Here is a 25,106-nt window from a genome sequence, read left to right on the forward strand (position 1 = left end):
TGAGTCAGCCCCTGCTTCCTCCAGCTCACATGCTTTCTCAGCACCTCTTCTTCCTCCCACTGCATCCCCCTGCCCCTCCGCCTTGGTAGTTCCAGATGGGAACGTTGAGTCCACGCCAAGAGCACTGCTGGAGGAAGCTTGCCTTCTGATGGGCTCAGGCTCCTGTCCATCACAGAATCTCACCTCAGGGTGGTCTTCGTGTGGGTGGGGAGGGTCTACGGAGAGACACTGGCACCCACGGATGGAACCAATCCCAGGCCTGCTCACTCCTTGCATCCCCAGTGGCATTTCTTTTTTAAAAATTTTTTTATTGGAGTATAGTTGATTTACAATGTAGTGTTAGTTTCAGGTGTACAGCAAAGTGAATCAGTTATACATATACATATATCCACTCTTCCCATTGGCATTTCTTAAAGGGACCCTAAGCCAGTTTGTGAATACAATTGTGAGGGGGGACAAGAAGGCAACCTAAGTTTATTTGAAAAAGTCTTCTATTTATTTGAATGGCTTTTGAGAAGCAGAAGGCCAGGTCGTAACATTAGTTATGGGACGAGCACAAGTAGTGAGAGGGATCCACACTGACCAGCACGTAGCACCCTGTATCGTGTGAGTTGGCAAATGCCGCAGAGCCAGACTGAGCTGGGGCCTTTGGAGGTTGAGGGCAGACCACGGAGGGACCCAGCTGGGAAAAGTGTGAGCAGTCTCACCCCCAGGCAAGGGAAGTCCCACAGATGAAGAAACACAGGCCCCAACTGTTTAAGGAGGCACTTATAGGTTTACCATGGAAAGCAACCCAGAGAAGTTAGGTTATAAGGAAGACCAGGGCAGCCCATGTTTGCAAAAGACAGAAGTAGACCTATCATAAACCAAATGGTAAAAAATAGGGCTTCTGGGGCTTCCCTGGTGGCGCAGTGGTTGAGAGTCCGCCTGCCGATGCAGGGGACGCGGGTTCGTGCCCTGGTCCGGGAAGATCCCACGTGCCGCGGAGCGGCTGGGCCCGTGAGCCATGGCTGCTGAGCCTGCACGTCCGGAGGCTGTGCTCCGCAACGGGAGAGGCCACAGCAGTGAGAGGCCCGAGTACCGCAAAAAAAATAAATAAATAAATAAAATAGGGCTTCTGACAGGTAGATACAAGCCTACTGTATCGAGACTTCATTTTAAATCTTGTGTTAAATTGGGGGAACAGAGATGCTTTTAGGTAGAAACTAGAACTTAAGGATATGTGTGCTGTTAATAAAAAGTTTGTACGTACACAGTTTAAAACACACAAGGAATGAACTAGGTTATCTTTAAGTTTTCTTAAAGATCCAAAGCTCTGTGAGTCTGAGTGTAATATTCTCAGACTCAATTACTCAGTTCTGAAAAACCCCATTCGCTGGGCCTGGGTCAGAGGGTGCACACTGGAAATTCAAAGGCCGGATCTGGCCTGTAAGATGTGGTTTCTCTGGCATGCACAGTGTTTTCTAAATTCACAATTCAGTTGCCAACATTTAAAAGTCCAGATTTCTAGCTCCTCTTGGAAAATGGGGAGGAATATCCGGCACCAGCAGGCCACATTCCCACACGGCAGCAACCGTGTCAGGCTACAGCATATGTGTTCCGTATTTTGCTACAGCCCTTGCCTAATCCTCTTTGCTCATTGATGTTTCCCGCCCAGCCCTTGGAGGCATCAGAGTTTGTGACCTGGCACAGGTGTCCAGTCTATGGCAACCTCACGATTTTCTAGCTGGTGCAGCTATAAATCTAGACTTGAGGCTTCTACCCTAATTCCGTAGCAGAGCCATCTTAGCAGTTGGCCCGTGAAGGCGTACTCACCTGCAGGCCAGGAGTGTGGGAATCAGCGACCCCATCTGCAGAGTTTTGGTTTGTCTTACAGTAACTGAAAAGTTGCCAGCCGTATTTCATTTTCATAAATTGAACCCAAAGGCCTCTTGGGGATGGCCCATCAGGGAGATACTTCCTGATCAAGGCCAAGGGTAAGTCACTTCTGGGCCAGCCTAGAACACCCAAGCAGAGGAAGGAATCCCAGCCTAGGCTGGGCTGGGCCAGGAGGGCAGGGAAGAAGGCAGCTTTCCTAGCCATGGCCATGAGATGACCAAGGCAGCTGGGTACAGTTGGCAGCTTTTATAGATGCCTAGGAGGTACCACTCATGGTGTGAATGGCTCCATCTGCCTTTGTTCAGTGCACAGTCTGCCCAACTGTACATGTTGGACTCAGGACTGTCAAGGGGAGGGAAGAAATAAATGTAGATGGTGAGGCAGGTGCAGCCAAAACTGATTCTACCACTTTGTCCCCAAGGCTGCAGGGATAAGGCGGGGGGGGGAGGCAGAGGGTTAGGAGCCAAGACCTTGTTGGCCAGAGGCTAGAAGCTGGAGAGATAGATAAGGGCCTCAGAGAGCCCCACACTGCATATGTGCAAATGCCCATGAGATGATAGGGAGAGCTAGAACTTGTCCCAGGAAGCAGGGCTGGCCATCAGTATGTGGGGCCCAGGACCCTTAGTTAACAGAGATAACCAACCTGTACACACACACACACTCAGTCTTCAGCAGGGATATCTGCCCCATTACATACACCCACAAAAGCATGCATACATGCAGTTTTAATGCTGTTGCACACACTCATATGAGTGTGTCCATACATGCAGTCACAGTGGTTATTGGTAAGAGCTGTCAGCTCATCACACAGTTATGCTTAGCAGCACCTAAAGTCCTTTTTGGCTAAGCTACTTGCGGGAGTCCAGCATGGCACCAAGTAGCATGGAAGGAGAGAAAAGTAACCAGGGAAGAAAACCACTAACTATGCCCAGCAGTGGAGTGTTGGCCTGCAGTGCCACCTACTGGTAGGAGGGGTATTTGTACTTTGCTTGAAGATCATGAAACCTGGGACACTGCTTCTCAGGCAACCTCCTCTAAGGAAGCCACCAACACAGGATGCCATTCTTCCTCCTTTTTGTGTTCTGCCTGAGTGGGGTGAGACTCTGGCATCCTCAGAGTTGCAGCACAACATTGCGGAATGAACATTCAGGGCCTTGCACGCCCCCAGGAAAGCAATATCCAACACCAATAGAGATGGCAACATAGGTTTTTCATCTTTCATGCCAACTCCAACCCACTGGTAGTAGCTGCCTGGAATGCTGGATTGAGAAGGATTCTGAGGTCAAGTCTGGGCTTAGCGTAGAAGATGGAACAGTGCCAGCAACCATGGCGGTAGGTAGGACCACTTCTACACTTGCCATTCCCTACATCGGCAGATTTCTCCGGATTCACAATTCCATCATAAGGGTATGCGTGTTTGTTGCTCACTCCCTAATACCACAAGAAAACTGTCATTCCAACTTTCACTGGAGTTTTCTCTCTCACTTGATCAGTAACTTCTGAGCCAGCTGAAGTCCTCACTGGGACCATCTTCTTGAAGAGCTTGTTCTTGCTTCCACAGAGAGCAGATAGATGACTTGTTAGATCTGGGTCCTTAAGTCAACATGGGGCACTTCACTTTACCCAAAATTAATATTTACCTAAGGCCCATCCATCTACCAACACTTATTACTTCTCAAGAGGCCCCTCAAAGGCAATGATGAGCTGAGAACTACATAGCCGTGCTGAGCAGAGGCCAGCCAGCTGGGCTCAGCCCTAGCCAGGGGTCCTGCTCCCTGCCCCTCACCCAGCAGCTTGGGAGAGCACACTAAAATCAAATGTGTGCATCAAACATTCCAAATTACAACAGGCCACGGGTCACTTGAAAATAGTCAAACTTTGAAATCTTCAATCCTCCGATGCCAAGGGTCTGCTGGGTTTAGCATCAAGGCTCTCAGTTAGTGCCTGCCATCCCTGACGATGCCTGCAGATGGGCACAGAGATGTCTTGTGCTGCCCCCTCTGCAAACAAGCCAGCCTCTACCTCCGAATGCTTAGGTGGATGTAAGCTGGACTGTCCCACTGAGGAGCGGGCCAGGGATGTTTGCATTAACCCAGGGGTCAGCAAACTCTTTCTGCAAACAGCCAGAGAAATATTGGGTCGGCCATAAAGTTCGTTCGGTTTTTTCGTAGGATGGAAGTGAACTTTCTGGCTGACCCAATATTTCCAGCTCCTTGGTCTCTGTTGAAACAATTCGACTCCATTGCTATAGTTTGAAAGCTGAAGACAGATGTAAACAAATGGGCATGACTGTATTCCAATAAAAGTTTCTTTGCAAAAACGTGGTGGGCTATATTTGGCCAAGGAGCTTTGCTTGCCAAACCCAGCATTAACCCAATAAGAACTGGGTTCTACAGAACTTGGGGTTGTCTGGAGGTGCTTTAGAATATCTGCAAATGTTTGGCCCTAGTTTAAATTCCTCCGAGCTATTTAGAAAGCTACAACAAAGATGTACCCTCTCGAGTCTATCATAGTATATTAACATGCAGGGGGTCAACACGTTAACAGACTGTCAAGGGAACGCCATTGCTATGAAGCTTCTCTTGCTACGTCTATGCACCCACCTATGGGCCGTATGGCAAAAGAGTTAAGGGCCTGAGTCCCAGCATCAGACAGACATGAGCTTGAGTCCTCCCACTGCCACTTACCAGCTGTGTGACTTTGGGCAACTTATTTAATCTCTCTAAGCCAGCATGGCCAGGGGACCCCCAAACAGAGTGGACACTGGCCATCATGCTGGCACAGACTCCCAGAGCCCCTTTTTGCTGGATCGTGAGAAGACGAAGGGGCCAGGGCAGCTGAGGCCATGGGGAGGGGGAAGTCAGGGGCTCAGGCCAGCGCTATTTGCAACCGTTATGGAGGCATTTCAATATTTTAATCGCCACTTTAGCTGGACTGGTGCACACCAGTTGAGTATCATTATAATGCTGGATCCAGCTTGGATTTACACTTCTTGCTGGTTTCAACTTCTTCTGCTACATCCCCATCATTCTGATTGGGCTCTCAGAAAGCAGAGAGGGCTATTTTGCAGTGACCTTGGCAATCTCAGTGCATAGTAACAGGGCTTCTGTTTTGCTAAGTGGCAGTTTCCACTGGGTCTGGGACTTGGCTGGCAAGAATTTCCTGGGACGTGCTCTGCAGGCGCTGTTGGGGTGCCGTGCTTTGGGCTCCAGGGGTTCTGCATGTCAGGAGCTGTGGCTCCCCGGGCCCAGTGCTGCAGTCCATGGCTGGGCCTGGGGCTTTGGTGCCCGCGCGGCTTTTTAATTTGCTTGCTGATACAATAAGCGATGTTCTCCCCAGGACATCTCCTCATCCCTTGAAACAATCAGCAGGTGTGTCTGGCAGCTGTCTAAGCCTGCCCCCAGGACTTCTGGCCTTTTATTCCAGACACTGAAAGCTTTCTTCCAGGCCTGAAATGCTCTTTTATGGTTTCAATAATAGAATTTGGACCCTAGTGTCTCTCATCGCTGAGGGCTGTCCAAGTCTATTAACAGTGCTCCAGTGAAATACACAGCTTTTACGGTGCCTTATCTTGCTGCTTCCCACATCACGTTTTCCTGCTTCCTGAGAGACCTGGAAGAATCAGGTGTGTTTATGGTGAGGCCCTGGGGGCAGGACCTCTTGGTCTCAGCATCCCTCGGTGCATCTTAATTAGGTGACATCGGTGCTGCCCTCGCAGCGCGTGTGTCCACCCTGGTCACACAGCCTAGTGTCATGAAGTGAGCCTCGGCTGTGCCCAGCCTTGCAGGCTTCTCATGGCTACCAGCTGGCTCTGTGAGCCCTGGAGGCTCCCCCAAGGGGTGATTCTGACCCCAGAGGAAGGAGAAGCAGGCCTTTGTGTGGTTCGGCCAAGGTCAAGACTGACTGGGATTGAGTTCCTTCTCTCACTTCCTTTCGGTTTGCTGGAGGCTGTCCTTAGGTCTCACAGTATCTCTGGCTGGGCTGGGAGCTTCGGCAGAGGAAAGAGCTCCAAACCAGACCCTCTGCCCTGAGGCCTCCTCTGTTGGCCAGAAGGATCCTGGCTGTGGATGGCATGACCCTGTGCAAGGACATCCTCGTCACCTGCCCGTCCCCTGGCGGTGCCCGGACACCCAGCACAGCCTTGCCCTTCCTCCCCATGGCCAGCCTCTCAGCCGCTCCAGCACTGACAGGACAAGCCCAGCCCAGGACTCTCTTCTCACCCAAACTGTTGCTCATTTCCAGAACCACCTCAGTCTTCTGACTTTGTTCTCCCTCCTGCGTTATCTTTCTGACGTTACGATCCTGCCCTCCACTGCCCAGAACCTGTGCCCATTCAGACCCTGGGCTGAGTCCTCAAAGGATAAAGGTCAGGCCTCATGTGGCCTGTCACCCCTTTTCCTGCCCCCAGAAGTGTTCCAGCTCCCCTGCACACACCTCCAATGACACCTTTGGCTTTCTTCATAAAGTGCTTGCTCACAGCTGGGATTCGCCCGGGAAGCTGGGCAATCAGTCCCCACCACTGACGTCTCCTCACCCCTTCTGGGTCTTCCTGAGGGACCAGCCTTTGGAGGTCCCACCCTCTCTCCGGAGAAAGCCAAGCTGGTCAGCAAAGGAGGAGGCTGACTCATCAAGCAGTGAGAGTTCTTCCCTGGCAGTGGTGACAAAGAGGCTGCAGGGGCTCCTGCAAGGATGGAGAGTTCACCAGTGCACCGCAGGGGGAGGTCACCTCATCCTGGAGTCCCTTTGACAGCATCCTAGTGACGAAGAGCTCGTTATCTCCAATCACAATCCCATAGCTGGAGAATCTTGCTAATGCACACTGCAACTCCTTCCTCTCTAACCAGTCACTGCATCAGACCTGACCTCCTCACATTTCCTATATCACTCCAGGCAGGCCTTCGCTTGGGCTCAGCCTGGACCACCTCCCACTTCAGCCCCTAAGGTTTCTCCCCTTGCATTTGAGCTCACAACACTAAACACCAATTCTCCACCTCTCCCCCCCAGCAGGGCTGCTTGGCAAGCAGAGTAGGACACAGTCATTGAGGGAGTGAGGGTTGAGGTGAGGGGGTTGATAGGCAGCAACAAATTAACTTTGGCTAAAAAGCAAAAGCGAAGGAAGCACTGAGCAGGCCTAGTAAAGCGCCTTCCCAGGGAGGGCCTGCAGTGCCCCCTGTTGGACGGATGAGAGTCTGCATGCAGGTTAAATTCACTCCCTCCCTCCTTCCACACACCCTGCACCTGGCAGCTGACCCTTGATGACTCAGATTAAGGCATCACAGGAAGTAGACAGGTCATCTCATCCAGTGGTTTCCAAACGTGTAAAATTATAGGGAAGGTTGCTGTGGATGACTGTGTGCCTTGCCCATTTGACAAAGGCCTCTGGGCTGAGGAGCCGGTAGAGGCCAAAATCCAGCCTATATCCTGCTAACCAAGCTGTGTGCCCCAGCGTGGTCTAGGTCAGCCCAGAGGAAGGGCTGTCTTTTCACAATTCATTCTAGAGACAGCCTCCTTCTATAATTTGTACAAAGGTACCATATGTATCAGGAGAAGCCCTGGCTCAGAATCCTTCCTTCAAAGAGGGCAATCTTATAAAACCAAGCTTCTTTAGCTAAAGGAGAGTTTGAAAACCCCCTAAAAGGTGGGGAAGCTGACTCAACACGCAGTGAGAGTTCTCCCCTGGCAGTGGTGACAAAGGGGCTGCAGGGGCTCCTGCAAGGACGGAGAGTTCACCAGTGCACCGCAGGGGGAAGTCACCTCATCCTTAAAGTCACCTCAAACTTAAAGTCATGCACAATGCCAGGACAAAGTTGAGAAGCCAGATCCCATCTCTCTCAAAGCAGTGTTCTTTGTACTACACTGAGCTAGTTTTATAAGCTCCTCTTGAGGCATCCTGCTGCTCTGACCCTCTCACCTTTAGTCCCATCAACTTCCCCCTGAAACCCAGCTTTTCTGCACAGTCTTACTTTCTGAGCCAGGATCATGGCACAGTGTTTGCCCAAAAGGGGAGCTGGTGAGAATGCCGGACCAGTCTGCCTAATTTCCTACAAGTACCTCACTCACAGGGATGAGGGCGGACATGCAGAAGGGCAGAGAGGTGAGGAACTAGAAGTGTCCATTGGGCGACGTGTACGACATGGAGCCATGCCTGGAGCAACGTGGGTCAGCAAAGCTGGTGGTTCAGCTACGGTGCAGATGTGGTTTGCTTCGTGGGTGTGGTCCGCCGGGGTGTCTGCGCCACACCGTAAGGCACATGAGCGGCCACTGTGCCCATCTCCTGAGCCCCAGCCACGTGGAACATCTGGTCATCAAAGAAGATATGTGGGCGGATCTTCTCCAGGAGGGGGCCCTTGGGCGCTCCCGCAAGGAACAGGGCCTCATCTGTCTCCAGGCCCCAGCTGCGCAGGGTCTTGAGAGCCCGGGCTCCAGAACTGGCTGCACTGCGTGCCGTCACCAAGTAGGTGCGGATTGGACACTCCAGCCGCAGGCCCTTGGAGTAGAACTTCTTCTGCAGCCTACCCAGAGCCTCCAGAAAACCCTTTAAGGGGCCCTATGAGAAGGCAAAGGAACACTGTGAGCTCACCCATCTCCCAAACATTTGCCCCTTCCACTGCTGGGCTCCTACCTATAACACTAGGATCTTGCTGTTCGGGGTGGGAAAGCTTCTCAGGATCTCTAAATCTCTCAGTTCCGCTATGCCTGCTCGGGCCACTGCATGCATCAATTGGACTGTGGGTCCCTATGGCAGTCTAGGTGTCCATACTGCTGTGACTGGGGAGGTCTGCGTCAGAAAAACCATACCAGGGTTGTTTCTATAGCAACCCACCAGGTACATGGGTGTCTGCCCAGCAACTCCGTTAAGCGTGGCCTTCGTGCTCAGCAGCAGGGAGGATATTAAGAGTATTTAGTAACTATGGCATGGGCACCCTTCAATCAGAATGGACTTTAGCTGCGACAGACAGACCCATGTGTCACTGCCCGATATCAACCCTGCCCCTGGGGCAGGTGAGTGGCTCAGGGTGTCGTGCTCCAGCTCTGTAGGGTCAGGGAAAGGATTTACTCTTTACAGTGCCTGGAGCAATGAAGCTTCATGAGGAGGTGTGAATAAAGAACCAGAGGATGATGAAGAAGAAAACTGTAACGCCGCTGGAAATCGGGAAAGGTGGGTTTCTAATCTTGGAGACCCCTCACTTGCTGGGTGACCTGGGGCAAGCAGTGGTCTCCTGGGGCTCTGCCTACCACTTAGTGGAAAAACCGTCCCACTCTGGATTGCCAAGGATTTCAGAGGGAACCAACAAGAGAGAAAACGAAACGATTACTCTGGAGTCAGAGCTGAAGCCTGCTGAGCTCTTGGAGAGAGAGGATTTGGGGTTTTTGAGCACCCAGATTTTTGTTAAAAGCACAGATAGGAGCTCCCTGGAGGGCTGGAGAATGCCAGTAGCTCCAACCCCAAGGAATTCCACCAGCTCTAGGGCGTATTCTGCTCTCAGTGACACTCTGAGCAGTTTAAGGGTGAGTAAGGGTCTCTGAGCCCCTGGCCAAGGGATGGCTGGCAGGAGGTGTGAAGGGCTGGTGTGGCCCAAAGCAGATGGGCTGCCCAGACCCCACACTAGCTGGATCTCCTTGCCCCAATGAAGGGCACCAGCCCAACTCTTCCTTTCCTTCAGTGAGGGAAGCAGGGACTTCTTGGGAGGATGGGATCCCTCTCAGAGGAGTGGGGAAATCTCTCAGAGGGACAGGCGTTCCAGAGAGAGGACGGCAGCTTCAGAGAGAGAGCATGAGGCCTTCAGAGCGGGATGGGGACTTTAGAGGTGGGATGGAGACCTCAGAAAGAGGATGGAGTCTTCAGAGAGGAGCTGGGAGCTTAGAGGGAGGATGGGGGTTTCAGGAAGGGGATAGAGACCTACACTTGATTTTAGCCAAAAGGCCGAGAAGCGATGGGGATGGAGACCTCATAACGGAGCTGCAAAGAAGACGTAGGGGCTTCAGAGAGGGGCTTAGAGAGAGAATGTGGGCTTCAAAGCGGGGATGGGAATGCAGTGAGAGAGATGGGAGCTCAAAGAAGAGGTAGAAGCTCGCTGAGGGGACCCAGGGGTCAGGTGAGAGGGAGGCAGGCCGGAGGCCTAGGGAGGGGACCTGGCTGGATTCTGGGCTGAGCTTGGGGTTTGGTTCTGGGCTGGAGGTTCCAGCCAAGGACAGGTTCTGGGGAGCTTCCTTGCTCCACCCAAGGGTTCTGGGGAGTGTGTGGAGCACCTGGGCCAAAGGTTTGTTCTCGTGGACCTTCTCATGCTCGAAGAACCTGTCCAGCCCGTGGGCCTTCACGATGCGTTCCGACTCATCTGAGAAGAGCACAGCATCCCCATCGAAGGCCACCCGCAGCTGACTCTGGGAGACAGCCACATCCCTGCTGGGGCTGAAGATGGTGGCGGCTGCGATCCCTGGGCAGAGAAAGGGAAGCATTGTCTGCCTTCGTCTAGGTAATAGGGCCCTGACACCTGCCTCAGCTGCCTGGGGGCCAGGAGAGGGCTATCTCAGGCTATCCTTGCCCTGCTTGCCTCACCTAGGACTCAGGGGCCGGCTAACGAGGGCTAATATTCGGAATATTTCCAAAGGGGCCAGTAAGAATGGATAGTGGCTTTTGCTCTGAGCAGGACTCTGAAGGCCCCAGCCCATGCCAGGGTTTCCCTTTTAGTTGCTGCTTTGAGGGAAGGTCCGGGAGGTGTCCCAGGGAACAGGGGACACTCAGAGGACTCAGGGCAGGAGCTATTTATCAATCGGCATGGGGGAATTTCAATACTTTAATATCTAGTAAGTTCATGCTGGTATGGACCAGACAAACATCAGTCCTGGATGGAAGGGCGAGTCCCCCAGGCCACCACTGTCCTTCCTGGAGCTCCTCACAGGCCCCTGATGTAGGTCTACAGGGGGGCTGGGAAGGAGCCCCGACCCTGGCTGGGCCTCAGTTACTCTCTTGCTGTTGATTCTGGCAAGTCCCTCACCCTCTCTGGACCAAGATAAAATTAAGGGTGCTCAGCTCTGTCTGGGGCTGAGATTCTAGGCTGCAGTCTGTGGTGAGGTGGGTGTGGGCACCCCCTCAGTCTGCCGCCACAGTGACACAGACTCGGCTTCTCCAGACGGCCCAGTATGCCTGTTGGGAACCCTGGCTCCAACTAGAACTCACTGGACAGCAAAGAGCGGTACCAGGAGGCTGGAGACCCAGACAGTGGGCTCAGCCCATCCCCGATTCTTCACCTCTCCAAAGGCCATGTCAGCCCTGCTCTTTGGGAATCTAGGGTCGCAGGCCTGGACAGAGGCAGAGCTTTGGGAGGAAAGAGCAATGCCAGCCTCACCACAACTTCACTAGCCTGAGGATGTATAAGTAGGCCCAGGCCCTGGACATCAGGCCAGGAACCTTCTCAGCTTTGCCAGTGCTGGAACCAAGATGAACCAGAACCACTGGACCTGGGGAAGGCCTGCCTCCTGACCATCCCCTGCTCCCTAGCCTGGGCTTAAATTATAGACATATAGAGGCACACATACGGACCAATGCCAAGACCCCAACCAGAGGGAGTGACATCTGTCTAGGGAAATGGCTTCCGCTTCCTGGTTAAAGAAAGTCTCTTGGAACCCCAAGCATCTCAGGGGAGTGAGGCATCAGCGGGAGAGAGGCCAGGCTTCCAGGCAGGAGACAGCATGAAAGAGGAAGAGGAAAGTAAACATATCGTTGGTTGATAAACAAACTTATGGTTGCCAAAGGGGAAACACTGGGGGGAAGGATAAATCAGGAGCTTGGGATAACATACACACGCTACTATATATAAGATAGATAACCAACAAGGACCTACTGTATAGCACAGGGAAATCTACTCAAGATTCTGTGATAACCTATATGAGAAAAGAATCTGAAAAAGAATGAATATATATATGTATAACTGAATCACTTTCCTGTACACTTGAAACTAACACAACATTGTAAATCAACTATACTCCAATAAAATGTCAAAATAAATAAGTAACAGTAGCTTTCAGCCTGAGGAGCCCTCTCGGGCAGTGGGGCAGTTCTTCCTCCCCTGCGAGCCTGTCTTCTTCCGTGAACAATAGGGAAACACACCTTGTCAGGAGACTATGGATACCATCCCCAAAACTGCCCCTTGAAAGACACACGCGCTTGCAGCTGTGTCTCTAACCTCACCTCAGCACTGGCCGGCCCGGCTGCTGGGATGCTGGCCATTTCCCAGACTCTACTGCTCAGGCTGGACTAGGTACTGATTTCCCTCCTCACTGGCCCAGAGAAGGACAGAGGCTGCCCATGGTCACACAGGAATTAGAACTCCTACTGACCTGGAAGATTCTTGGAAGGGAGTAGCTTTCTGGGCTGTAAAGAGGGTTCCCATGGAAACGGAAAGCTGGGTGATGCTGATGAGTAAAGGCATCCTTAACATGGTAGGGCAGGAGGTGGGACAGTGGAATAGATGGGCAATAAGTGAAATAGGTGAGGCCTTGTTCTCAGAGTTTACAGGACTGGTCATAGGAATTAAGGACGGTCCTCCCCTTCCAGTTACCATGGCAACCCTTAGAGCCTGCTCAGAGCTTTAGGACAAGGCTTCCCATCTCTGAGACCCCTTAGGCAGACTCCCCACACTCTCCTTCCCCAGTTTGACTCACCTTCATCGATGGCTTCCTGCACTTTTTCTGCATCAGCCGACAAATAGAGATTGGTGTGATAGGCCTTGAGGTAGCAGATGGGGCTGTTCCCGCCTGTCATGCAGAACCTCTCAATGGTCAGGTCTGGAGAGGAGGTAGAGAGTACCCAGGTGATGCCTGGGTCAACCCTCAGGGCCTCAGAGTGGTCCCTCCGTGTTCAATGGACGCCATCTTGGCTCTGAGTGGTGGTGGGGCAGCAGAGTGATTCTCTGAGTGATTTTAGGCCAGCGTTCCCCCTCTCTGAGATCCTCCATTCTTCGACCATGAAATGGGGATGATCACATCTCTGGAGGAGCTGCCTGGCTCACAGTAATATCCCCTTTCAGGGGATCACAGTACTACAAAAGTAGGTCCCAGCCTCGTGGCTCGTGGTCCCACCTGGTCATAGCTGACTGGATAGGGGTAGGCACCTGACTCAAGCTGGGCCAGTTAGATTCCCTCCCAGCCTGGGCTGAGAGTCACCTAGTACCTATGTCTGTGCAGGTTGTAAAACTTTGCTTGCTGATAAATGGCTGCTGCTCTGAGCCCACTGAGTTACCCCATCACTACCCCAGCCCCTCACACAGGAGTGTCCACAGTGGAAGGGCACAGCAGGGGTCCTTCAGGACTCTGCCCCAGTACCATAGGTGGTGTCTGTCCTGATTCCTCGGTACTTATGTCACAAGGTGGTTAAATATTTTGAACATCACCCCTGCTCCTAACAATTTGAAATTAGGATTTAAAAATGCCAACTGGCCTCTCTTGGTTGCTGAAAACAAGGAACAAGGACTTGTAAACTTGTCGGTTTGGGCCATATTCATGAAAAGCAGAGAAACCTAGTTTGCAGAAAGAGAAAAAGAGACAGAAAAAAAAGAAGAAAAAAAAAAAGGAACAGATTTGCTGAGAGAAGCAGAAATAAGGGCTCATGTGGTCCAGAGAGGAAAAAAAAGCCCTGGAGAGATTGCCAGTACTGGGATTCAGGCCTTTGTGGGCCCAATTTCACTTCCTTCCCTGTGGTTCCAAGAGGCACACCTGTAACCTAATAAGAAATCATTTTCGGGAATTCCCTGGCAGTCTAGTGGTTAAGACTCCACGCTTCCACATAGGGGGCACAGGTTCAATCCCTGGTCAGGGAACTAAGATCCCGCATGCCATGCGGCACAGCCAAAAAAAAAAAAAAAAACACCATTTTCTTCAGCTGAAAGGTCTGGCTCTGGAGGGTCTATTACTTTCAAACAAGAGTTTGGACTAAGACACAAAGTCCCTTCACTCTGACGACTGCACCTGCCTCTGCCAGCAGACTTTAAGGCCTGTCAGCCCCCTTGCAGAGAGAGAAGCTGAGGCACAGGGGCAGCAAGTGCCCTGCCCAATCACATAGGGAGTGGGGTCTGTGCAGCGATGTGCTGGAGCCAGCCTGTACCAGCTTGCAAGAGCCGAACGTTAAGCATCCAGGGACTTTTGGAGCCAGTTAGATTGTTCAACTGTTGGTAGCTTGACATCAGCCACGGTGGGACTATTTACACCCTGAATACGGCAACGCTACACAAGCAGGCTACACAAAAGGGCCTGTTTACCAACACCCCTCTGAGCTCGAGGTTCCAGTGGGTTTACCTGCACCCTGCAGAGGTGTGACCCCAACCCCGGGTGTCCGGTAGGGGTCGTGTCATGGCCAAAGCCCTCATGCTCACCATAGTGGTTGATGCTGTTGATGAGACGGACGCCCACTTGAGCGTGGTTGTTGGTCACGAGGACGATGTCGAAGACGTCCTCACTCTCAGGGTACAGCTCCCGCAGCCGCCTGTTCACAGCCTCCAGAGCCTGGATGGGAGAGTGGACCCTCGGGCTCAGACCCCCAGGGACTGATGCCTGGAGTTGGTAGCCAGGGTTGGAGAGGGGGGGTGAGTTGGGATCCAACACGGGGAGGAGAGGGGAGGTCCGGGGCCAGGCTCGGGGTGAGGCCAGTGGACGCGGGCTATCTCCTCCTAGTCTCTGCCACTGTGCGCGTTGATTATTGCCCAGGGGTGCCTCACTAAAAGGGTGAGTGGGGGTCGAAATCCAGCTCAGGTTCCATGCACTAAGCTGGTTACCTGGAGTGGGGTTGCATTAGTCCAGAGGATGGGGTGGCCTCTTCTTCCCACAATGGCTGTCCACTTGCCAAGCTATGCTCCTGTGTGGTGGCATCTGCCCAGAGGGGACCCCTTTTCCTTACTCATACACCCATGGGAGTGCTTTTCTCTAACGCCCACGATGGCACCGTATGGCCAGTGGTGGAACTGCCCCTCACCTTCACGAAGGGGAAGGCCGGCCCAGGGCTGAAGGGCTCGTTCTCGTGTTCCAGCTGGTAACGCACGTACTCCTCCACACCCTGCTCCGTGTAGATCCGTTGCTCCTCGTCCATGCGGAACAGGGCTCGGGAAGACACAGCAATGGTGACAGCATTCTGAGGCTTGGGCTGCAGGGGCGCAGGAGAAGGGGCTGACTCTCAGATTCTCTTGAGGCAGGTCTCAGGGACAGGGAGAAGACACAGGTCCAGCTCTGCCCTAAGGAGCTCAGCCTTGGGCAGGGGCAGACCTAGATCAGGACCCCCTCTGTGCAGGACCCAATTGGGGGCTGAGGGAGTTGATGGCTCCCCACGGAGGAGGACGATCAGATGGGAGGCACATGCCCTCAGGGAGTTTGCGATCTAGCCAGCCATCTGGACATTTTCGACAGAAAAATGAATACAGTGTATGTAGTCAAAGTATGACAGATGCTCAAGACGGTCTCCAGATGGTTTCCATTATAAAATGGGAGCTACATGCCCTTAGGAAGAAGCGGTGCCCAGAAACATGACAATTATATAAGAACTTCTATCTCCAGCCCAAATCTTTCTCCTGAGCTCCAGACTCATATATCTAACTGCCCCAGTTGACTAATAGACACTCAAACTCATCATGCCCAAGGCTGAATTCCCAGCATTCTCTCCACCCCCAAACCTGGTCCCCTCCCCGCTTTCCTCATCTCAACACTTGGCACCACCAACTACTCATCACCTAGACCAGAAGCCCGGAAGTCAACCGCAACTCTTCCCTCTTCCTTCACCCCCTTCCCTCCATCAATCAGTCACCAAAACCTGCCAACTCTACCAGAATCCATCCACTTCTTTCTGTCTTCCCTACCATGGTCCGGCCCATCACCATCTCTCATTCCCTCCAATACGTGGTCCATAGTGTTGTCAGGGGATTGTTCCCAAATTCAGATCTGATCATGCCCCGCCTCCCCCTTCAGTTACCCACTCTTCTCACACTTGGATCGGCAGCCTTGAGTATGGAGTAGGAAGCCCTTCATGACAGACCCTACCTCTGTCTCCACTGTCACCTTCCCATTACCCCGTTTTGCTCAATCTGACTTTCTCAGGTCTAAGCACGCCTCCCCCCTACCTTCTCTGAGCCTTCGCACATGATGTTTCCTCTGCCTCATGTGCTCTTCCCCTGACTGCCCTTCCAGCTAACTTCCATCCAGGCTTCAGGTCTCAAACTACAAGTCACCTCTAGGAAGCCTTCCCTTACCCCTAGTCATGCGCTTGCTACCTCTCCTAAGGATTTCCTTTGTGGTAAAATTAAACACTAAATTATAATTACTTATTTAACTATTTCTATTTCTAGACAGAGCTCTAGAAGCAGGAACCATGCTTAAGTTCTCAGGGAACAGGAACCAGGACTATCCTGCTCATATATTGTATCTGTAGTGCTCAGAACTGTGCTTAGCACAGAGTAGGTGCTCAGTAAATATTTAATGTCTCTGAACTTTTAAGCAATATAGTTTAATGGGAGACAGTATTTGCCATGACAAATTTAACATGAACTAGAAACTCCAGTGCAGTGCCCTCCTCTGTTCAAATTGCCTGAAATATAGTAAATGCTCAGAGAATATTGTTTCGGTTGATGCAAATTTGACAAACATTTACTAGTTCTTTGTGCCAAGCACCTGGGCTCTGCCTGAGAATGATACTGGTAGGGATTTGGCTCCTGCCCTCAGAGTCACAGGCTGGCAGGGGAGAAAGACAGGTAAACAGAGAAGCAAAGGGGACTGAAATGAGTGCTCGAACCAGGTGAAAGCAAAGTCTCGATGACAAGCGTTCAGAGCAAGTTGTCATAGGACAGGAGGCGTTTCAGCAAAGCCTTGAAGGAGGAGTGGGGCAAAGGAAGGCATGAGGAGGTGTGCACACACGCCGTGCCTTCACAAAGGTGAACAGAGCTCTGTGCATGGGAGCAGAATGTAGTTGAGCCCAGAAGAGTAGGCAGGTGCTAGACTGCAGAAGGCCTTCTTTCAGGGGCCCGGGAGGGCCTCAGAACTCCTTTGGCACCTCCAGCAGAATGGGGAGAGAGGAATGCCACCACAGGCAGCAGCTGGACCCTTCATAATCTCTGGGGTCCCCAAGGGACTCACAGACACCCAGAGAGTCCCACCACATCTCTGTGACTTGAGCGATCCTGGGACTATGATTCCCACTTTACAGATGAGGAAACAGGGACTCAAGTTGGGGGCAAGACTCATAAATGGACCTTGCATGCTGGCCTGTTCCTTACAGCCCGCAGGTCACGCACTCAACCCCATTTCTCCTCTCTGGAGTCAAGCCTGGGTCCCAATCAGTTGACAACACTGAGTGATGACCATGTGACAGGCACTGTGCTGGGGACATGGCGGGGATCACACAGTTGTGATCCCTGCCCACGTGGAGCTTATGATCTATCCCCAAGGCAGAGATCTGTGCATGCTTTAGAAGAGCACTGTCCAATCGACCTTTCTGTGATAATGGAAACGTCCAGTGCTCTCCGTGTGGCTGCATGTGGCTAGGGAGCCACTTGAAATATGGTCAGTGAGACAGAGGAACTGAACCTTTAATTGTATTGAATTTTAAGTTTAATCAATTTAAATTTAAGTGGCCATGAATGGCTAGTGGCTAATGAAGCTTTAGAACCTCAAGGTAGGAAGAGAAGACCAGAGTCCCCAAACTCAGGAGGTGGACCTCAGTTTGCATTTGACTTTTATCCCAACCAAGACAGTGTGTGGGCCCAGCAGGGTGAGTATAAGGCATTGGCAGGACAGGTGCCTGTCCTCTGGGGCTCAGCCCAGTAACTCTCCCAGCTGCCAACCACCCCCAAGTGTCTGTGTGTTCTTGGGCTGGGTACCTCCCAAACCCCTCAGCCACCGTGAGCCTTCAGGGAAGGAAGGTAAAAATGAAAGAAAAGGGGTGATAGACGGATGGCCAGGGATGGGAAGGGTATGGTTGGGGGCGTGGGGAGGCCCGCTCTCATAAACCCAGGAAGCCTGTTGGCCTTCAGGGCAAGGGCAGAGACTGCCTCGCCCCTGGGCTTACTGCCCCAGGGCCAGGCCCAACACCCCTTCAAGGACAGGGAGCCAGCTACCCTCCAGCTTGTTCAGGCAGGTTCCCAAGCCGGAGGCTCCAGCTCAGGCAGCCAGCCAAGGTCTCGCTCGTCACTTTCTGTCCCACAGTCCCTGCCAAACTGCTATGTTCTGGGTCTCCTCCGGCTGACCGGCCCAGACCCCATCCCATCCCACCTCTGGCCACTGCAAAAAAAATATCCCAGCTGCCTTGGTCCCAGGAGTCTCCACTTCCTTCTTTTACAGATGGGGAAATAGGCCCAGAGAGGGGCAGAGTATTACTCTTGGTCACCCAACAAAGTCAAGGAAGAGCCAGGATAAGATCCCAAGTCTCTGGCCTCCAGCCTGGCCTCTGTCCACACAGCAGCACCCTACCCCCGTATGCCCCTCCTCAATCACTCGCAGAAGACCCCAACCCCTGCTACTTCAGGCACTTCCCTGGGACTCTCCTCACACCCCAGCCCTCCCTTTTCAGATCTGGGAGAATTGGTGAGGGGCACCATGCCCTCAGAGCGAGGTTTCTCAGGGCAGGGCTCTCTTTACTCCCAGAATGGAGGGCCCCAGGGCAAGGACCCTGCTTCCCTGCTCAGCCTGCTCTGACTCTGTACAAGTGAGGAGAAGTCTAAGGGCCTAGTGGGCATGAGCTGCTGTGGGAAATATGGAATGCCAGCTGGGAGAAAGAAGCAGCCTGTCTGGGCTCCAGGCGGAGCTGAAGGAACAAGTGAAAGGGGCTGGTTGGAGCTGGGGAGAAGCCAAGCACTAAGACACCCCCTTGGACCTCGCTGCAGAGGGAGGCCACCCCGTCCCGTGATGTCAGGTGCATCTAGAGACAGTTCCTCCAGAAATCAGAAAGAAGTCCAGATGCCAGACTGAAGCTTGGGTCAGAGAGACCCCCTACCCCAGACCAGGAACTCAGCCTGGGAACTGGGCTCCAGGGAGCCAAGGTGCTGCCAGCTCTCCCTGTCTTTCACTGGAGTGGGGGGGGATTGGGGGGTCCAGCTGATTACTCCTGCTTGGGGGACAGGAATGGAGGGATAAAGGAGGGCAGTCCAGCCCCACCCAGCCTGCCTGAGGAGCTCTCACTGAGGCCAAAGTGATTTTGCCTGTTGGGCCCAAGATAGGAACATAGCCAAAAGCTGTTGTTTCTAGAAGGACTTAGAGTGAGAAAGGCTGCCGGAGGAGAGAGGAACAAAACAGGTTTGGACTGAGGAAGTCCTCTGACCTCATGAGGTGAGGGCCTCCTACAGGCCTTTGCGGGTTAAATATTTCACTCAGGCTCCTGGGGATGAGAATAAGCCTAGGCCAGGCCCTGATGGGGCCCAGGAGGCCCAAAGCCCCCAGAATAGCTTGTAGGGGGGAGGGGTTTCTGCAGGAAGGAGTAGGGACCAAGAAGCCACCAGTCTCCTTGCCTCCCAGAGAACAGTGAGGGCCAGGGGCTGACCGAGAGGTCATAACTGACGACTGGGCCTGAGCTCCCGGGTTCCTTGGTGATTGGGGAGGAAACAGATTGGTGTGCTCCACGCACCACCCTAGTTCCCAATGTCCATCCCCTCCTTTCCATCCCACAGCTTCCTCCCCAGGCAGGGACCAGCCTCCTCACTGATCTGCCTGCTACCAGACACACCCTCTCCAATCCATCCACCAACACAGCCTCAGAGTGACCTTTCTAAAATGAAAATGGACCGAGTTAATCCCTTGCTGAAAAGTCCTGCCATAGCTCCATAATGGTTTTCATACTTTTTTTAAAAGTAGGTTGACATTTTATGCAAACGAACTCTTGCAAGGAGCCCCAATATGTAAAGCATATAGTACCATATTTTATTGGTATAAATTTATACCATAAATTCAAATGTATTACATATTCACGCTATATTTATTATCACGTCAACCAATGAATACAGGAGACCAGTGTGGATTTAAGCTTCATCATCTAGTCAGTTTGTTTCTGTTTCAGTTTGTCGGGTTTTGCACAGCATTGAGAAAGCCCTGATTCACACCAATAAGTGGTTGCAAACGGTAAAAGCCTTTTTTTTTTAAGGTTTGTTTTTGTTTTTTTTTTAATTTATCTTATTTATTTATTTTTGGCTGCATTGGGTCTTCATTGCTGCACGCGGGCTTTCTCTAGTGGCGGCGAGCAGGGGTTACTCTTAGTTGCAGTGCACAGGCTTCTCATTGCAGTGGCTTCTCTTGTTGTGGAGCATGGGCTCTAGGTGCACAGGCTTCAGTAGTTGCAGCATGTGGTCTCAGTAGCTGTGGCATGCGGGCTCTAGAGCACAGGCTCAGTAGTTGCTGCGCACGGGCTTAGTTGCTCCGTGGCATGTGGGACCTTCCTGGGCCAGGGCTCGAACCCATGTGCACTGCATTGGCAGGCGGATTCTTAACCACTGCGCCACCAGGGAAGCCCCAGGTAAAAGGCTTTTTTTGTTTTGTTTTGTTTTAAACTACAACCCTCAGGAGACTCAGCAACGATTGTCAGCAATCTCAAGATACTCTTCTATTAAAACCGATCACAGGAAATGCTTTATTCTGAGGTTTGCTAAAACGGTAATCAACCTGTATGTAGCATAAGTTAATATGTCGGCAGTCTCCAAGGTGCTAAGATGTCCAACAACACATTTGAGTAAGTTGAGTTTTATCACCTATTTTTACTTGTGTAAAACATAGTTTGAGGAAGAAAGAAAATGAATTGGCTTCACAGGTGGGTAGACCTCCTGAAACATGGGGCTTCATGGAACCTAGTTTTAAGACCCCTAACCCCACTGAATAAGGTTCAGACTCCTTAATGTGGCATTCAAGGCCCTCTGTGGGTCTCTGGCATCACTTCAACTCTTCTCCTTCAGATCCTGCATCCTCTCAGTTTCAAAGACATCAGTCATGCTTTTTGCCCAGCCTGTTTCCCTCTCTGCCTGGGAAAGTCCACCTACTCAGGCTTTAAAATCAGCTCAAATGCCACCTCTAAAAGACTTCCTGAGTTGGCAGTCACTCCCGCCTCTATGCTCCCACTGCTAGGGTCTTTCACCTGAGCGATCACCATGTCCAGGGTCTCTGTGAGCTCCTGAGGCAGGGACTCAGTCTAATTCACTCTCAATCCGCACTGCTGGGCAGGCCTGGAGGTGCTCTGGGGGAATGACTGTTGACAGGGTGGGCCTTATGGGAAGGGTCTCAGGCTGGAGCTCTTTGGAGGATGCTCTGAGCCAGCTTCGATCCTCTATCCCCTTCCCAAGCTCTGAGATCTGGGAGGCTGGAGTGAGCAAGGCCCAGGGACCAACGAGGGCATCATGAATCTGTCCAATGGGGAGACGAGCTCCCTCCTCTGTGTGAATCCCCAAGGGATGAGACGACCACTGAGGTCGCAGAGATGTCGATGCCAACGAAGGCTCCCCTGTGAGGCGAGCAGAGCCCGGAGCTGGGGAGCAGAGTCCAGCGTCGGGATCCCAGAAGCAGGGACGCAGAGCCCCTAAACGCAGAGAGCAGATTCCAGGGCAGCTCCCTCCTCTTAAGACGCGGGGAACCCGGCACCCCGAGCCCAAGGCGCAGGACCTTGACTCAGACCCCAAACGCAGAGGTTCGGGTCCGGAGCCAGGTGCCCAGACGGCAGAAACCGGAGCGCACAGCAAGGAGCCGGGTTTTCAGAGTCGGGTTACCTGAGCCCGGGGCGCTTCCGCAGGCGCCGCTGACTGGCTTTGCCAACAAATGCTGTCCGCTCGCCCCAGGCTGCCCGCAAGGGGAGGGGCTGGGCCGCGGCCTGGAGCTGGGCCCTGATGACAGCATGACGGAGGGGGATCCTGGCGTGGAACACGAGACCCGGGATAAGAAAAACACCAGAGCAGAGCTCCAAAAATAAACCCGAGCCCGTGCCAACGGCCTGGCGCATTCTGGTGCCGAGGAACTGCGTCCCTTCTCGGAGGGGCACCACGGGTCCCTCTCCAGAGGGCTGACGACCCCCCCTCCGGTGACTCGCCCCCTGCCCTCCCTCATACCCATGCCCTGCTTTTACCGATTTGGGTTTCTTCTTGGGCGCGAGGTTGTCGTGGAAAGTCTTGGCTTCCTCCCAGCGCGGGGCCGCGGCGGTCCCTGCCCCCGGCGCGGGCTCGCGGGGCTCCCGGGGCTCCCCAGGCTCCATGCTCGGCTCTGATCTGGCACAGCCGGAGCAGGCGGCTGCGGAGAGCGGAGCCGGCGGGGCTGGGCTGCGGGAGGGAGGCGCGTCCCAGGCGTGAGAAGGGGGCGGGCAGCGGTGGAGAGTGCGCGTGCGGGCCGGCCGGAGGGCGGGATGGGGTGGGGGGGGCCGCTGGGGTGCTCAGCTCGCCCTGTCGGCAGCCGGGGCGTTGCTGCTGTTGCTGGTGGATGTGTATTTCAGGACAGCTGCGCTCTCCTTCCCCGACCGCCCCACGCCCGAAATGGGGGGTGGGGGCGGTTGGACCCTCGGGCTCGCAGGAGGAGGGGGCCTAAGCCGGGCCTGCGGGCTGCTGCGGGTTCGGGATTGCGGGGATAGTGTTCTTCGATGAGCTATTCGGCACCGAGAGAAGGGGAGACCTGCCGACTTTTTCCCCCGGGGTGGTGATCCACAAAGGAAAAAATGCAAAGCTAGCCGCCCCCACAAAACAAAGCTAGCCCCCGTCTTTCCCCTCTGATGCCAGGACAGTGGGACCCTGAGCGGCGTCCTCGTCCCTCAAACCCTAGTCCATTCCGCAGAGGGGGAGGAGGTGGTGGATGGACAGCTCCATCCACGAGCAGGAGCCTGCTCCTAGCTGGGGGCACAGCGGAGGGCCCAACTGGGAAGCTCTTCCCCACCAAGGCGGAGGGGCCCTTGAAGTCGGTGGCGAGACCAGGCTCCCCTTGGCCTGGCCGGGGACCCAGACCAGAGAGACTCCCGGGGACCCCGGTTCCTGCTAGCCCCTTGATGGCCAGCAGGGGCCGCACACTCCCAGGTACCACCTGCTGAGCTTGGTTAGTTATACGCCATGAAGTGGCTGGATTGAAAGAGGATAGAAAAGGAGCCTAGGAACCCAAGAGTCTTGGACCAACATCGTGGAGTTCTAGGGCATTGCCCTCCTTGGTGCAGACCCCGAGGTGCAGACATTAATGCCCCTCATTCCAAGGCACAGGCTAGGAAGCAGACAAGGGGCATCTCTGTGTGTGTCTAGAAGTGTGCAAAGGTGGCTGGGAGCAGCAGGAGAAAATACTGGCTTAGCCTGGTGGATGTCTGACTGGGATGGGGTACAGAATGGAGGGGTCTGCCCAGCCTCCATCATGACCTGGGAGGAACCAACCAAACCTTGCATGGGAGAAAAGGAGAAATAATCATAACAGAAAGTTTTAGGATTGGGGGAAGTATGTTTAGACTTGTCCTTCTCCAGGCTTGGTAGATTGTTTCCACAGATGGCCTCAAACTCTCTCCCATCCTGCTTGCTCTTTGGCAATGTGACTTGGACACTTCTCCCATCCAGAGGTGGAGCTGAATCTGAGTTGACCCAGCGTCTTGCTTTGACTAATAGAATGCTGTAGAAGTGATGCTGTGTGATTTCTAAGCTTAAGCCTTAAGAGACTTTGCAGCTTCCATTTTTGCCCTCTTGAGAGCCAGCTACTATGTAAAGGAGTCTGGAAAGGCCACATGGAGAGGCAGAGAGGCCCTGGAGGATAAGAAGCCAGTGGAGAAAGGTGGTTTCCCAGGCAACTGTCAGCATCACTTGCCAGACATATGAGTGAGGTCATCTTACTGCTCCAGCCCCAGCCCAGCTCCTAGTGCGGTGCAGCAGGAGGAGTGACCACAGACAGCACATAAAGTAGCAAAACCTCCCCGCTGAGCCCAGGCAACCCAAAGAATTATGAAAAATGATACGTTTTTATCGTTTTAAGCATTACATTTTGGGGTGGCTTGTTACACAGCTGTAAATAATGAAACTCTAGGAAGGGGTCAATTATTCTCAGGTGCCTCATGGAGGAGGAGGTCACCAGGGAGAATGTATAGAGTTATTTGGATGGCAGTGAGCACCTGACCCAAAGGTGAACCATCCCCATGCTGTCCAGTGACCTTTGACCTGGGTAGTAGCCTGGGTTGAAAAGATGATCTGTGCCAAAGATTCCTCTTTCTCAGGAATTTAGAATTGGGAAACAGGGGCTGGATAGTCAACTGTAAGAACAGAAGCCAAGGATGCTGCGAAATACAGTGGGCTTCCAAGAGGCCTGGATGGGCCTTAGCCAGCTGCAGTTACGTGCAACATAAATCTAAGAGGGAGCAGAAACTCTGTGAGCAGAATGAGCCCATCAGCATAAAGATGGAAAAGGGTTTCTGCAGAGGGCAGCAGAGACCCCATGAAAGAGAAACCGTGCTGCCCTGAGAGGGAGCTGCTTCTGGTCCTGATAGCTTCCCAAGTCCTAGCTGAAGCCCGGCTATAATGCCCATCTCTAAATTTCCATGAGATTCTCCACATTGCTTCAACAAATGCCCCTCAGAAAGGTGGTGGCTATTGGATTTGCTTGACTAGCAACTTTTCCCACCCTCTCCTCCTAGTAACAGGCCCTGCCTCCCTGGTCACAGGAATAGGCATGCGATGCTGCCCAGTCATATAACTCTATTTCCCTGGACACAGTGACTGAGCCACAACGGGGATGCGACCTCAGCTGCACCGGACTCTTGTACAGGGATGCTGGGAGATTTGGGCTCTGTCTTCTCTGGGGTTATTAATCTGGGACAATGTGAGCTGATACCCATCTTTCCCTGTGGCAGGAGAAGCCCATCTGAAGAGGACTCAGGATCCCCGCACCTGAACTGCTCCCCCTGTGGGCTGGTGTTCAGCAAGACCAGGGGTGGAAGCCACCTCCTCCATGAAGCCTCCCTTCATCCTTTACTTGTTCCCCTCCCCTTCTCCTCCCCTACCTCCTGGCCCCCCCAGGCAAGACCCTCCCCTCCTCTGATGCCCAGAGCTCAAGGTTTGTTACCTCCCTTTTCACATCTAGATTTGGATTCCCTCCCATGGATGAGGAAGCACTATAAGCAGTGGCCTTGAAGTTAGGAGACCTGAGTTCAGGTCGCAGCCTTACCATCCATTCTGTGAGCCTTCATTTCCTGTCTTTTTTTTCTTTTTTATTAACAGAGACTTAAATGTGTGTTCAGCTCAGCTGACAGGGAATCACATGGGAAGCTCTTCGGTTACTATGATGGA

The 25,106-nt window shown here is 53.0% G+C and overlaps 2 protein-coding genes across 3 annotated transcripts in view; one reads left to right on the top strand and one right to left on the bottom strand.

Annotated features, from left to right (window-relative positions):
- Positions 1–287: 287 nt before the first annotated feature.
- Positions 288–22,148, bottom strand: NT5C1A (5'-nucleotidase, cytosolic IA). Its single transcript, XM_067725650.1, has 6 exons — positions 21,941–22,148; positions 14,843–15,010; positions 14,247–14,376; positions 12,541–12,663; positions 10,129–10,313; positions 288–8,425 (listed from the first exon to the last, which is right to left on the bottom strand). Exons 1-6 carry the CDS (start codon positions 22,064–22,066, stop codon positions 8,060–8,062), a joined length of 1,098 nt encoding a protein of 365 aa, XP_067581751.1. The 5' UTR covers positions 22,067–22,148; the 3' UTR covers positions 288–8,059.
- The window catches only part of CAP1 (cyclase associated actin cytoskeleton regulatory protein 1), a 359,457-nt gene continuing 340,182 nt past the window's right edge, over positions 5,832–25,106 (top strand). For both annotated transcript variants that reach the window (XM_067725644.1, XM_067725647.1), the window contains exon 1: positions 5,832–5,853. The gene's annotated coding sequence lies outside the window, so the exon portion shown is untranslated. The remainder of the gene's footprint in view (positions 5,854–25,106) is intronic.

Source organism: Pseudorca crassidens, chromosome 2 (assembly GCF_039906515.1).
Source record: "Pseudorca crassidens isolate mPseCra1 chromosome 2, mPseCra1.hap1, whole genome shotgun sequence".
Taxonomy (NCBI): Eukaryota; Metazoa; Chordata; class Mammalia; order Artiodactyla; family Delphinidae; genus Pseudorca; species Pseudorca crassidens.